Source organism: Neolamprologus multifasciatus, chromosome 17 (genome assembly GCF_963576455.1).
Source record: "Neolamprologus multifasciatus chromosome 17, fNeoMul1.2, whole genome shotgun sequence".
NCBI lineage: Eukaryota > Metazoa > Chordata > Actinopteri > Cichliformes > Cichlidae > Neolamprologus > Neolamprologus multifasciatus.
Genome location: NC_140455.1, coordinates 32425156 through 32440070, shown reverse-complemented (window position 1 = coordinate 32440070; position 14915 = coordinate 32425156). Strand labels below are relative to the sequence as shown.

At 43.3% G+C, this 14915-nt stretch overlaps 1 protein-coding gene across 1 annotated transcript in view; it reads left to right on the top strand.

Moving 5' to 3' along the window:
• strip2 (striatin interacting protein 2) overlaps window positions 1-14915 on the top strand; it is a 41923-nt gene that overhangs the window by 18661 nt on the left and 8347 nt on the right. The window contains 18 exon segments of the mRNA XM_085138722.1: window positions 117-237; window positions 1892-1960; window positions 2646-2752; window positions 2874-3001; window positions 4235-4423; window positions 4788-4838; window positions 7916-8148; window positions 8768-8833; window positions 8922-8934; window positions 8936-8986; window positions 9266-9337; window positions 10463-10537; window positions 10855-10952; window positions 11722-11848; window positions 12640-12740; window positions 12950-13016; window positions 13115-13219; window positions 13407-13611. Of these exon segments, the coding sequence (XP_084994848.1) occupies window positions 117-237; window positions 1892-1960; window positions 2646-2752; window positions 2874-3001; window positions 4235-4423; window positions 4788-4838; window positions 7916-8148; window positions 8768-8833; window positions 8922-8934; window positions 8936-8986; window positions 9266-9337; window positions 10463-10537; window positions 10855-10952; window positions 11722-11848; window positions 12640-12740; window positions 12950-13016; window positions 13115-13219; window positions 13407-13611 (1878 nt within the window).

The window sequence follows — 14915 nt, the reverse complement described above, 5'->3', positions numbered from 1 at the left end:
CTTCAACAAGGTCGTGACAGTGAGCCAGAATGCACAGTACCTGAATTTACACCGGTCACTGCTATTCTGCCATCATTTGCTTTGAATAGTCATCACTTCTCGCCTTGTTTCTCCAGGAGTGTTTGATGAGTGTGACACAGAGGTGGATGTCCTCCACTGGTCCAGGCACAACATTTTCCTGCTGTACGATATGGGCATCTTCACAGCACTGCTGGAGCTGCTTAGCATGGAGATAGAGTGAGTAAGACACCCTGGTTATAAATGTAACATTGTTCTTTATTCAGTGCTGCAGGGATGTTTCCAGGCTGGGGTGCGAAGCGCTCCTGGGGGAACAGATGCTCCATCGCCCTCCTCGCCCTTCTTGTGGATCGCCTCAGCTCTAATGCCCGTTCGGGTCCCCTTCGCTGGGGCGCCCCCGGCGGGTTGACTTAGAATGAGTGCAGACCAGGGGAATCCGACTGTTTAATTAAAACAAAATTATCAAAAATAATAGAACTGTAAGAGCCAAAGTCAATGTTTATGTTTTGCCTTTTTGTTATGGTGCCACAGGTGTATAGCCTTACCTGTGTCTCAGGTGATGGCATGTGGGTGTGGTCACAGTCTATTTACCTGATCTCGGTGTTCGCGGCAGGTGTTGTTGGGTGAGTGGTTTGTGGGCAAACTTTTCTGTTGACCGTCATTTTTTGGCACATCAGTTAATCCATGCGCTATTTGTAAATTGATTGAAAGCGCAAACGTTTGTTTTGTTCTTAAAATAAATGCGCAAAGTACAAGTATGACTCATTATGGATTATTGGAGGCGCGTCACAGGGACACAACCAACTCAGCCGGCCGCGTCTTTATTTACGGATGAAAGTCGCAACAAGAACAATTATAGAAAACTGAGGTACAAACCTCTGTCCTATCGCACATTTATTATAAGAAAAGTGGAGATTCAAACAAGCTTTTTATGGGCTGGCATAGAAGCATGCTGCTGCCATGACCCCTTGTAGACATGCCCCTGCAGTGCAGTGAAAACGTTTTTGCCTCATTCTTGATTTCTTTCTTTTTTGTTATATTTCTTACTCTTACATATTTCAGATCATCAATTTTTAACATTAGACAAATATAAACTAGTAAATACAAAATGCAGTTTTGTAAATGATTATATCATTAATTGAGTGAAAATGCCAACCTCGTCTTGTGTGAAAAAGTAATTGCCTTGTTCACGTCTGAGTCTAACTCAGAATAAGTAAGGGAGAGAGGGGCTAGCATTCCCTGGGGATCAGAGAGAAAACAGAGAGAGAGAGAGAAGCGAGGAATATGCAGAGGCTGATGAAGATGGTCAGCCAGGCAGAGATGAAGCTGAAGCTGAACAGACAGATGGCTGTGATCTAATCACAAATCCAGTCCATCATTTGATGATGTGGTCAGTTAAAGATGACTAATGTATGCAAACTTGCCACTTTAGTTACATGGTCACATACAAATGTAATGATACTGGGAGCGCATTGTAACTGGATACATAGCACTACACCTCTCTTCGTTACTTCAGAGAGGCAGAGACACACAAAAGGCTGCTGAGGAGAGACTATAGGTAGCGCGCCGCCTGTGATCAACAGACCCCTTCACTGGGAACGCGGCGTGACAAAGGCTCCTTCAAGCCAGCTTTGTTGCTGCTGGTGTCAGCCTCAGTTGGGCTTCAGTGCTGCTTTGTTGTTACATAAGCTGCTGCGAAGCATCTTCAAGTTGCATAGAGCTGCAGAGCAGGGCGGTTTCAGCAAGACGAGCAGGAAAAACACGATGAAGTGTTAATCATACAGGTACAGGTAGTCTCACCTGCGATGTATTCAGAGACTGGCTTGCCACTTTCAGATAATCCACTAAAATCACGTAGCGTTTGTTCCCGCAGCAACAGCCAGGCGTGCAGCAGTGCGGTGAGGAAGCCTGCCATCTCTCTTGCAGACAGCACAGAGCTCAGGTAAGCAGCATAAAACCGATTCAACTTCCTGTCTGCTTCAGATCAGGAGGCCAATAAATACTGTTTAAAAATAACCAAAATGCTTAACTTCATGCCATCTGGCCTAATCTGCAAAATGTAATTGTATTCGCTGACTGTTGTCCTCACATTCGTTTTCACTCTACTTCTGCCTAATGAAATTGATTTTTTTTAACACAACAGGCCTTACACACAAACGCATGAAATCATACGATTCACACACATACAGTAGCGCCGTCTGTGCGTTCCCTAGACGAACACTTACAAATAATTGCAAGCTAGACGAATGGATTTGCCCTTAATTACCGCCGCAGAACCGAAAGCCATTATAGTCCTTTTGAACCGAGCGAGAGGCTTTGTTGAGCGAACAAAGCCTTTAATGTACAAAACACCACCTGTATTGCATCAGATAATTACGAGGGAATGGCTGCATGATCCAGCCAGAGCTCGGAGATTATTTTCTCTTAAATGCGCGAGCAATTTGCAAAACCAAGCGCTACTTGCTTATAATTTCCTCTGTTATATCAATGATTCTTGTACTTATAGGCCATTTAGGGCCATGATATCTGGTCACGGCAGCAGTTAAATGCATGCCACGCACAGACAAATGCACACATAACCTCAATGTGTCCATGATGAGTTCTTTGGACGTTTCTTTTTCTCGCAGAGTCTTACTGAGCATCATGTACTTGATGGTGGAAACCGTTAGAGTGCAAACAGAAGACGACCGACCTGAGTGGATAGCAGCCAGAGAGGCCTTCAAGAATGAGCTCGGTGTGTGCGTGTGTGTTTATTCAGTATTTTGAAGTTACATGAGTACATCTTTTCATTGGCTTTCATGCTGCATGTCATTTTATTCCATTTAAAAACATTGCCTTTGACCCCCCCCCTCCAGCTTCTCCTCTTTACAACGGAGAGCCCTTTGCTCTACTGCTTTTCACCATGGTGACCAAGTTCTGCAGCATGAACGCGCCACACTTCCCCATGAAGAAAGTACTACTGCTGCTGTGGAAAACAATACTGGTCAGTGTGTTACAGTCAAGTTGTTGCATGTAATGCAAATGAATCTATTTCTGTCCATGTCTGCATTTTTGTTTTGCTTTTTTTTAAAAAATAAAACAAGTTTCACAAACACTCAGCGCCCACTTCATTATTTAGACCTTGCTGGTACCTGGTTGGGCCTTATTTTGCTTTCATAGCTGTCTTAATAGTTTGTGGCATAGATTCAACAAGGTGCTGGAAATATTCCCCAGAGATTTTGGTCCATATTGACATGATGGCATCGCACAGTCGCTGTAAATTCGCTACTCTGTTGCATTGACATCTGGTGACTGTGGAGGCGCTGGAGTGCAGTGATCTCACTGTCAGTTTGAGATGGTTCGAGTTTTGCGACGTGATGTTTTATGCTGCAGGAAGCAGCAGTCAGAGGATGGGTACACTGTGGCCATAAAGGCATGACAAGGTCAAAAACAGTACTGCGTTTTGTAGGCTGTGACGTTTAAATGATACAAAATTGCCACTGCGGATCCCAAAGTGTGCCAGAAAATGTCTACAGTATTACACCAGCAGCAGCCAGAACGGTTGATACAAGGCAGGATGGATTCATGCTTTCATCTTGTTTACACCAGATTCTGACCCTGGCGTCAACAAGGCATTTTCTCCCAGAGAACTGCCAATCATTGGATAGTTTCCTTTTTGTTAATACCATTGTCAGATGGCTATGATGTGGAAAATCTGAAATATACACAGCCCATCTGGCACTAACACCATGCCAGGTTCAGCCACTTGGATTGTTTTTTCTCACCATTCTGGTGCTCAGTTTGAACTCCAGCAGGTCGTGATGACCACGTCTACATGACTAAATACACTCAATTGCTGCCATGTGATTGGTTGATTAGAGGGGGGGGAAGTCAAACAGGCTAATATTTTTAAAGTGTGACCAACATTGTCATCTATTGTCAGCTGGGCAGGGATAGCTCAGTAGGTAAAGTGGTTGCCCCATGATGGGAAGGTTGGGGATTCGAATCCACTGAACGGCTACCCTGAGCAAGGTACTGTCCCTACACACTGCTCCCTGGGTGCTGTACTGGTGGCTGCCCACTGGGTGAATGGGTTAAAAGAGTTATTTCCCTATGGGGACTAACACATTATTGTTAACACAATTTATTCCCCTGTTAATAGACATTACTTAAACTTTGTTGGTAATATTTTATAACACATGAATCATTGTTTACCTGGGTCTTTTCTGTCTTCCAGTTTACTTTGGGAGGTTTTGAGGAGCTCCAGGAGATGAAGGTGCGCCACCGGGAGCGTCTCAACCTGCCCCCACTGCCAGAGGACAGCATCAAGGTGGTCAGGGCCATGAGAGCGGCCTCGCCCCCGGCCTCCGCCATGGAGCTCATCGAACAGCAACAGCAGCAGAAGAGAGGCCGCCGCAGCCGCAGGGTACTAGCCCTCGAGCACACACGGACATCACACTGAAGCTAAATCCATTTAGACAACGTTTAGGTGACAGTGTCACTTTAGTGTATATTGCTGGCATGCTGTTATTAATACAAACTCATGTAATGTTGATCAGTTTCATCTATCTACCCTAGTAGACTCTCACTCTCTAACTCTTTGCTGGGTCACCTTTTTCCAAAAGTTCCAACATCATCAGTTCCCTGCTGTAAGTCAGTGACCACAGATGATCTTGGTGCTCGGACAGCTTTGAGAATCCCAGCCTCTCTATTTTTTTTTTAATACTACAAAGTTTGACTGGACAGGCTTCCTCTTTAATTGCCCCTCTTCCTTCCTTGTGTCCCCACAGAGTGCCTTTGTTGATAGCTTGGAAGGAGACAGTCCTTTTCCCAAGAAGCAGGTCTTTACCCACAAGTTCCCTCTTATTCTCCTGCATTTTCTTTCTGCACTGAGCTAGACTTTTTGCACTCCTCTCCCACATCCCTGCAACCGCCCCGTGCAAAATCTCCTCTCTCTGCCTCTTTGGCTTCCTTTTTCTCCTTCTACCTGCGTTTCCTTTTCTCCTCTACGTGTCCTAACTGTTGCCATTTAAAACTCATCCAGTCCCGACCGGATGCACTGCACTTGTCAGATAATTTACCTGATTTAAATTGGAGTTTGAAGTTATCCACTGGGCAAACTCTTTAGTGTTTGAATAGATAATGGATTGGAAAAATTCTGATGTTATAGATGGTTTTGGTGCAGCCTTACATTCTGCCTAATTTCTAATACTCCATTTAATTGTTTCCAGCTTCATGCACATGTGTGTATTTCTTTTGCTTTCCTTTAAGTCTCCTGTTATTTTAATAATTTTTGCATGCTTCTGTAATCCTCCAAGTGTCCCTCATTCCCTTCCCCTGCTTTGCTTTTCCATTTTGTCTTCTCCCCTCTTTTATTTTTGCTCATATTCCACTATTTCCCCCTCTTTTCGTTACTCTTTCTTCCTCCTCTTCCTCCTGGGGCGGCAGGGTTTGAGGGACAGGGCTGACTTGCTGGCTGTAATCACTGGCGCTGGAGCAGTCCCATAAAGAAAGCTCACTTCAGACATCAACAGTAGGAGCATCTCCCTTGTAGTTTTCATCACATTGCTACTGGGTTTGGTCTCAAAAATCACCTTGCACCGTAGAGTGTGGACTAGGGGTCAATGTCTTTAAAATGCATTCATTGAGGAGGCGAATTGAGATCACCGCCACTGTAGTTTTACTTCTGCAGGTGCTGTATTGTAGGTTTCAGTTGACCTCTCTCTTAAATGGATGGCATTAAAAGCAATTGCCCCCTAACCCTGGTAGAAAAAACCACTAGCTTTACCTCCCACATAGCAGAGAATGGCTTTTCCATAGAGAATGGCTCACGACACAGTCTCACCTTCTCCTCTCCCTCTTCCCACTCCCTCCCTCCCACCATACACTCACTATTAGTGCTCACTTAGCATTAGCGCTACCACTGATACACCAGTACTGTACATCGACTCCAGTAGCTCAACCAATGCCCCGAACGCTGACTCATGCCTGATGCTTGCACTCTTACCACAATCATTCATTGTAGAAGTAGAAAACAAAGATGCTTTGTGTGTGTGTGAGTGTGTGTTTGGCACTAAGAGTTCAATATGAACACTGTCTTTTTAAGACTGCCGCTTGCGTTTTTACCTGTTTCTTCAGTGCAGGTGTGTGGTAAGTTTAATCAGACATGCTGCTTGTGGTGTTGTGGAAGTCTTTCTTCAATATATCACATTTGTTTCACAGGTTTTTGACAGGACACAGTAACCTAAGAGAGTTAAAAGAACATTTCAAGAAATCTGTTGCTTCAGTTTTTTATGTGGAATATCTGTTAGCTTAGCATAAAGACTTAAAGCGTAATAAACATGTGTCTGTGTCGGTATCCAGCCATCCAGCTTATTTCAGTCTCACGCACTTGAGGTGAAAGCAACTGGACTCCATGTAGCAGGGGACTTTATCAAAGAGTGTTTGGTGGCTAAAATGGGACAAACTGCCTGTGACCGGCCTCAGTGAGGTTAAAGGAAAAATAGGATACAGAAGTAAATAATAATGCAAAGGGCCGAATGCCTCCAGGTCTGGTGTAGCATGACGTGCAAGCTAACCCAACTCTAAGCTAATGATAAAAAACAAAAACAAATAAATATCCTCCTATAAGGTTTTTTATAGACTTTTTATTATTATTATTAAACTTACCTTAGCTCTAAACCTCAATAATTTGCTTTAGGGGTGCTGGTTGACAGCCTAAATATCAATGACCAAAAAGCCCAAAGAAACAGTTAGCTTAGCTTTGCGTATTAGTATAGTATAAGTATTTGATAGTATTTTGATAAAAACAAACATAGTTCCCTCCAAATGTCAAAAAGACTGCTATTACTTCTAATGTGTGTTAATTAGTGAGCTTTAAAGGTAAGTGTTTGCAGACGCTATAACGCTGCATTTAATATGGAATGATGTCAATTACTTTCGTTTAGCTTCAAGGGGAAGCTGCCACCCTCTTTCTATTTAAAGGTTAAGAGGAAGGCTATCACTGCCTCAAAATAATGAAATTTGATATTAAGTGAGCAATAGAGGTGGAGATCCCTAAAGCTAGCCTCCTGTATACAGCTTCATATTTAAGTCACACACATATACACATCCACCCACACAGGTGTATTCATTCCTGTGTAATTAGACCACTTCACAGGTCTGTGTGGGTGTGTGCAGATATATTGCGGTTTGTTTTGCTGTTAAGAAGCTGTGCACATTTGTCATTCTCATTATTGTAACTGTGACATGTAAATCTCAACACCTATTGACTTCAGCTTCACTTGGGTCGTAATTAGCCTCTGTGCTAAGGTGATATGATGCATAATAGTTTAGCATACTTTAGCAGAGGAGAAGATGTATTTTCTATTGAGGTACACTTACACACTTTTTTAAGGCTGTGTGTTTTCAGTGTGACCAGTATGTGGTGTCTCAGAAATACCTCCGTCAGCAGCTTTCTTTAATACTCCTCCTGCAGCAGGTTTGCTTCAGCTGTCCCTGAAGAGTCCTCACACTGAGGCTGCATTGCTATAAATTATATACTATAGGTCCAGCTAATAACCACATATGGAACGCTTGAGCTGAAAGTGTGTAGTTTTTAGTATGTGTGTTGCACTTTAATTAAAACACATCGTCTTATGGAGTAAAAATGGTATCTGGTGCACTGCTTCCTGCAGTCTAGATGGAAGCACTTTAATTCCTTTTGCATGATTGTATAAACATTTGCAGAGAAGAAGGTGCTTAAAGCTGATAAACTCACAGGTAAAGTTTATATGGTGGATTTTCAATCACTTCTTGGTTTTGCAGTGAAAACTGGAATTTATTATGTCTTAAAAAATTTGGACGAGCTGCTGACTCCTTGGTTGCACAGTAGGTGCATATCTGACCTCCTTCCCCTCCTCTCCCCTCTGTCTCCCAGCCCCTGGTCAAGCAGGACAGCTTGGACACGTACAACGAGCGAGACCCCTTTAAGAACGACGACGCCCGGGACGAAGAGGAGGACCCTGAGGACACGGACAGCGGTATTGAGGGTGAGGTGGACCCTCTGGACCGCGACGTCATCATCCAACCGCCACCACCGCCACCTCCTCTGAGACCACCGACAGAGAGGGTCAACTTCCCCAAAGGTCTTCCTTGGGCCCCTAAAGTCAGGTTAATAAAAAAATGTTGCAATCTGTATTCCTAAAAGTCAGAAAGTTGTTCATGATATGACGTTTTATTCTACAAAAGTTCCAAAGGATTGGTTGGTTTGTTACCACGGTGACCACTGGGGTACAGGAAACTTCAGCTGGGACATGACGGGAAGGTGGTGTCTGTTTCCCACCCTGGTTTCGAGAAGTTAAAAGTAGATCTTAAACACAACCTCCTCCAGATTTCTCTCCTCGCTATCGTCCAACAATATGCTCTCCATCTGTGTATTTCAGACAGGAGCCTGGGTGTCGCTGCAGGGGGCTGCTGTTGAATAATACATCTCAGAGAAGAGCAGTGCATCAGTTAAAGCCTTTTCTTTAACTGAGCCGTGTCACTGGGCGCTCTCGTTACTGTGTTTTTTCTTTGGTCAGAGCGCTGCATCACACAATGGTGATTAGACTCTGATCAGTAGGAGGTTCTCAACCCTTCTCACAGAGAGCAGCAGCACACCGTGTGCCCGATGAGATTTGAGAGGGAGCTGATGCAGTACGCTGTGATCTTGTGTTGTGTGCGTTTATGTGGGTGTGCGCGCACATATTTGTGGCTTAAATCTCACTTGAGTCTGCTCCTGTGTCTTCAGGGAGAAAGACATCGAGCACTTCCTCGAGACGAGTAGGAACAAGTTCATCGGTTTTACTCTGGGGAAGTAGGTGCTTCGTCTAAGACTGTTAAATATCTGTATTCATTCAGTTTTTTGGTGACTTCTTCATTCAGTGCTGTTCGTTACTTTACAGTGACACAGAAACCCCTGGTGGGCTTACCCAGACCCATCCATGAGAGTGTCAAGACTCTTAAACAGGTGAGTGTGGGAATTACTGTGGGATTATTTTCTGTTTTGACTTAGTAAGTCATTCTTACACAAATTCACATTTCTAGATGCCCTTATCCACTTCCTTGTGGATATAGTCGCCGTTAATCAATACTCCCACGCTGTTGAATCCCCTTGAAATTGGCCTCCCACTGAAAAATCCATAACGTCTTTGTAGAACAGACTGATATGCTTAATCACACAGCTCGGGGTGTCAGCCGACGATGCTAATTAACAATTATTCTCATATGTTTTTGTTTTTTTCTCCAGCATAAGTACATGTCCATTGCTGAAGTGCAGATCAAAAGGGAAGAAGAGCTGCAGCAGTGTCCACTGACTCTGGTCAGCAATCCTACCAGGCTTGTGTATAATATCGAGTGTATTACAGGGAGCTGGCACAACTGTAATGATTTCTCCAAGCACGCCCGATTTCAGACTTATTAGGCTCATGCACCAGACACAGTAACCTCACAAATACATTAAAAATGAAGAAAGTACCATTCCCATCAAGCCAATACATATTTAAGGTTTAGAACTGGATCTTGCACAGTTGGCAAAAGCGGTCCTTCTGATCTCTGTCCACTGATCAGCTACAGCCGTAAACCACCTGCCTGATACCGTGCTGGTGCCACGGCAACATCTCTGCTCCAGTGTTGTTGGAGCCTCCGTGTATCCGACGTGTTCCAGTGACTGCCATGGGCGTTTACTTGACATGTGCATGAATCATAGGACCCCAGGCTTCCCAGCAGAAGGTTGCATCCTAAATGTCTGAGGTCCTCACCCAAACTCTGAGGGTGATAACAGACACCTGTGAATGTGATTCATGCTGCTAGTCTCCATGATCTTATCCCGTCAGTCACTACCGCTTGTGACAGCAGGTGAACATAAATGAAAAATATATCTATATATACCGTAAATAGATCTATGCGTGATACTGCATAGATCTAATTCACATAACTGCAAAGTTTTTAACCCCATGCTCAATGTTTATGTAGGTTATGTTATGGTCTCTACAAAGATTCAGTGCAGAAGTTTAAATCAGCCACAAGTCCACAGCATTGCAGTTTTTTGGAGCACCTCCAGGGCAGGTGAAGCCAGTAGGACCACACTGGCTGCAAGAAGGAATCGTGTGATCCAGAGATCTGTTAATTCTTACCAATACAAAGACATTGTTCTGCCTGTGGACAGATGTTGTCAGCGCAGTAACATTAGAACTATGTGAAATACAGTGGCTGATGTCAAACTTGAGCATGAATGTGAATATAGGTCCGGTTCAGCAGCATTAACTCGATCGATTGGCTGTGATCACATCATGTGATTGGCTCCAATTTCCCCAATTCTGTCAGTGTTGAGCTTATATCTGCCTTTGTTCAGGTGTTTGAACTTAAATTTGGAAGAAAGATTCGAATGTTGCCATATTGAGCACTCAGTGTTGACTTTCTACTGTATGCACGTGTTATCTCCCAGGGTGAAGAGGAAGTGGAGGACACAGCAGCAGAGATGCTGTACCTGGGAATGCTTCCCAACCTGTCACAGTATGTGGTGAGTACCTCATGATTAAATTCTCACTGGAGTTATTGACCTTTGTTTAATAAAACCAGCTCATTAAATCTTTAATAGTCTAACACAGAGTCTCAGTGGTTAGCAACTGTCTCTGTACTGGTTTCAATCATATTTCCGATACCACTTCGTGCTTCTTCTTTTTTTTTTAGCTAGCGTTAAATTATTGCACATTATCTCATATGAAATGTGTTTTGTGGAGGGAAAAAAAGTTTACAAGATTTTTAAGAGGGTACTGTAGAAACTTGAATGATTAGCCTGTTATTATGCCTCTATTTTTGTGTTCTTTTTTGCATCAGATTGCACTCCTGAAGCTACTGCTCGCTGCAGCTCCGACCTCCAAAGCCAAAACGGACTCCATCAACATCCTGGCTGATGTGCTGCCTGAGGAGATGCCGTAAGTACTGCAGAAAGACTGCTGGGATCCTTGACTGTCTTTCTTTTCTTTCCCCTACCCGTGCTGCTGTTTTTTTTTCTTTTTTTTGTTATGATGCTGTAGATATCTAGAGCCATATTTAGATGAGACAGATTTGAAGAGTAAACACGCTTTTGCTAATAATGCTCAGCGATTATTAAAAAAAGATGCAGTGTGGAATAAAAAGAAAGAAATCCTCTCGGGAGCATCTTTGCACTGCTGTTTATGTACGATTTATTTTTATTTTTGTCTAATCACTTGGCAAGAAAAAAAGCAGCCTGCTTTTCTTATGGGTTTTCTTGGCTGTTAGCACTGGTGGAAATGCACTGCTTGTGGGTTGTTCGTGGTCTGTAGGATGGCTCTGTTTTAGATTCGCTGACACGCCAATGAAAGGAGAGACAGTTTTCCTGATGCAAAAACACCCACTCAGAAAAAAGAAAGATGTCTGATATTTTCATGGCTGAAATCCATTTCTTTTTTTTTTTGGTGAGCATGTTTTGAAACTACACACTCGCTCACCTGCCTGAGCTGGCAGCAGAGCCATCAGAAGGCCATACAGGGTGCCTGGGCTCAAGTCTGCCCCAGTTTGTTTCCTTTGTGTCTTCCAGTTCTGTCCTGGCTAAAAAAAAGTTTTTTAAAAGCCCAAAATAAATCTTATTCGGTCTCCTTCTGTGCCTGTCACTCTGTCAGAGAAGTGATTATACTGTTAAAGACCCAAAGGCCTTACAGTTACAGCGTGTGTTTCTTTTAGTATCACCGTCCTGCAGAGCATGAAGCTGGGAATCGATGTTAACCGACACAAGGAAATCATCGTCAAGGCCATCTCTGCTCTGCTGCTCCTGCTCCTCAAGCACTTCAAACTCAACCATATCTATCAGGTTACACACACACACAGACACCTTCACTGTGCCCTCCTACATACACCTTAACTTACCTCTCTTCCCTGATAAAATCCATACACCTCCCCCACTGTAACCTCCCCAGTCCTCCGCCTGATTAATCAGTCAAGCGTGCCATCACTTTCTCCATTTCATCCTCCACCCCACCCCCCCCTCACACGTTTGTTGCCTTATCTTCACTCACAACTCGCAAACCCCTGACTCACACACAGATTCGCAATTGGAGTTCATCTCAGTGACGACGTAAAACTCACTGAAAAATGATTCATCCTCATTTCTGGTGCTTAGTATCTCTGTTTTTTGTTGCTTCAGTGATTATGAATTTTTCTGATGCTAGTAAGGGATATCTACATAGTTGAGAAGCTGCTCTGTAAACTTAGAATGATAGCGCCCTCTGTTGCAACTAAAGGAGATTACATGCTGACACAATTTAGAAGGGGAAAGCGGCTACAGTGGGAAGTCAAATCGGTTGCGGATTGTTTGAGACCCACACAAACTCGGCATTGAGATGAATACTGTAGCTTCAGCATGAGAAATGACCCCACTTGGCTCCTGATCTTTTCCACACTCAGCAGTAATATTGGGTTGTTTTTTCCCCACACCCCCCAGTGAAAAGTCTGAAATGTGTTGCATTATTTTTTACTATTATTGACTGATTGATTGGCTTTCCTTTCTTCCAATACATATCACTAAATGTAACAGTTGCATTTTCACCCATGGCTCTTCTCCAGACTGTTCCTCACTGCCGCCTCCTCTTTTTTTCCCTGCAGTTTGAGATTGTCTCCCAGCACTTGGTGTTTGCCAACTGTATCCCACTCATCCTCAAGTTCTTTAACCAGAACATCATGTCTTACATCAGTGCCAAAAACAGGTAGGATCCTTTTCTCTCATCCTTTTGACTTACAGCACCATTTACGTCACCATTTTCAACCTCCGACGATCAGTCGCACAAGCATCTGTTTGGTGTAATAACCTAAAAGAGGTTCATACAGATTCACATTAAGTTACAGGTGACAGGTGGACCTGCAGAGTTATCAGTTTTTGGCTCTCGTTTTTTGTTTCTGTGTTTTCACACTGTAGTATATGTGTGCTGGACTTTCCCCATTGTGTGGTCCATGAGATGCCTGAGCTTACAGCTGAGAGCCTGGTGAGTCACACTGATTGAGCCTCAGTGAGTAATAGTCAGCTAAGAACGTAGCGCTCGCTGTGTAATGACGATCTCGATGTCTCCACGTGTGTTTTCAGGAAGCCGGAGACAGCAGTCAGTTCTGCTGGAGGAATCTGTTTTCCTGCATTAATCTGCTGAGAATCCTGAACAAGCTGACCAAGTGGAAACACTCGAGGACCATGGTGTGTAAATCTGCATTAGTCTGCGTCTCATAAAGAAGCCTTAGGTTGGAACGCCCACCTGAATTCAATATCTTTATATTGAATGCAAAGTGATATCTGCCTCCTTACGAGTGTGCATCCTGTTAAAGGGACATTTAGTTTGTAAAATGCCTTCAGTTTGCTTCATTATATTTAATCTTTCTTTCAGATGCTGGTTGTTTTCAAGTCTGCCCCCATCTTGAAGAGGGCTTTGAAGGTGAAGCAGGCCATGATGCAGCTCTATGTTCTCAAACTGCTCAAGATTCAGACCAAGTACCTGGGCCGCCAGTGGAGGAAGAGCAACATGAAGACCATGTCGGCGATCTACCAGAAGGTCCGGCACAGGCTCAATGATGACTGGGCCTATGGAAACGGTAAATAGCAGCTGGCAGAAGCAGTATGCGGGGATTTGTTGAAACAGGCTGACATTTTGAAAAATATCACGAAACCCCCCAAAAATCTGAAAATACTGGCCAATCAGAAGCTACAAATAACACTGTGCACAGAAGCTCCGTTTTCAGTGACCTAAAACATTGTTTATGTGTGGACGAAAGGTCAAAAAAACACATCTCATGGGAAGAGAATATATCCCTGTGTACTGGGGAACAGCCCATAATCTGTTTGCTCAGTTCAGTTTGATTTACTAAAGACCAATTTATGTTTTATGTTGTATGTTTTTATTTCATTTTACTCCTTTTAACACTTTATGTCTAGGAATTTTTCTTTAACCAATTTTTATCCAATTTGGAGCAACTGATATGTGATTTTGGGGACAGATACAAAAAAAATCCTTTAATAAATGTAGCAACGCATATTCTTTATGTATAATACACATACAGTATATCTAAACCATAAAGTTACTGTAACTTAAGTGAAGAAGCCATTTGTTCTGCACCATTCAGCTTTGATGACTCTCTGCTACTTGTGCTGCAGTGCTGAACACATAGAGCACCCTCTGCTGGACAAACGCTGTTATAACAGCACTTAAATTCAGATTTCTGCAGTGTGCTTTAAAAAAATGTCAGTATGTATTAATATGTCTATGATAAGCCAGTGTCTGACTCTTAGTTCACAGTGACAAAGTACATTAGCTAAAAGAAAAGATAATGTAGTAAAAATAGAAATAATACAAATTAAAAATCCGATTTAAAAATGCAAAATAGAATTTTCTAACAGCGTTTTAATGGGAACAGCTGTGACAGTTTTATTGTATGCTTTATGATGATGACACAAGGTACTTATTATGTTAGTCAAAAACTGTCGAGTGGAGCTTAGTAAATTGTAGTCTGATAGGCTGGAGTCACAGATTAAATTAGGAACATCCTGCAGCGTTGTTCAGAATACATTCAGTTTAGCCTTTTAGATCTTCCTAAACGAAGCGGTCACAGAGCTAATTGGCCCCAGCAGTGCTCCTCACTCAGAGCTGATGAACAGAGAGGAGACTGCAGCATAATGAACATGTGTACCCGGGGCTGTGAAAACAGGCACGTTCAGGGTAATTACTGCATGTATGCGGGTGTTTGTGCAGCTGGTTGCATGATTCCTATACTGTCATATATGTGTGTAGGACAGTTGTCCAGCAGCCAATGGCAAACTGTCTGGTTTGTGTTGCTATGGCAACAGGGATGGGGGTGGCAGTGGGGTGGGGGGACTTTTCAGGGTCCCCATCCCTCACGGG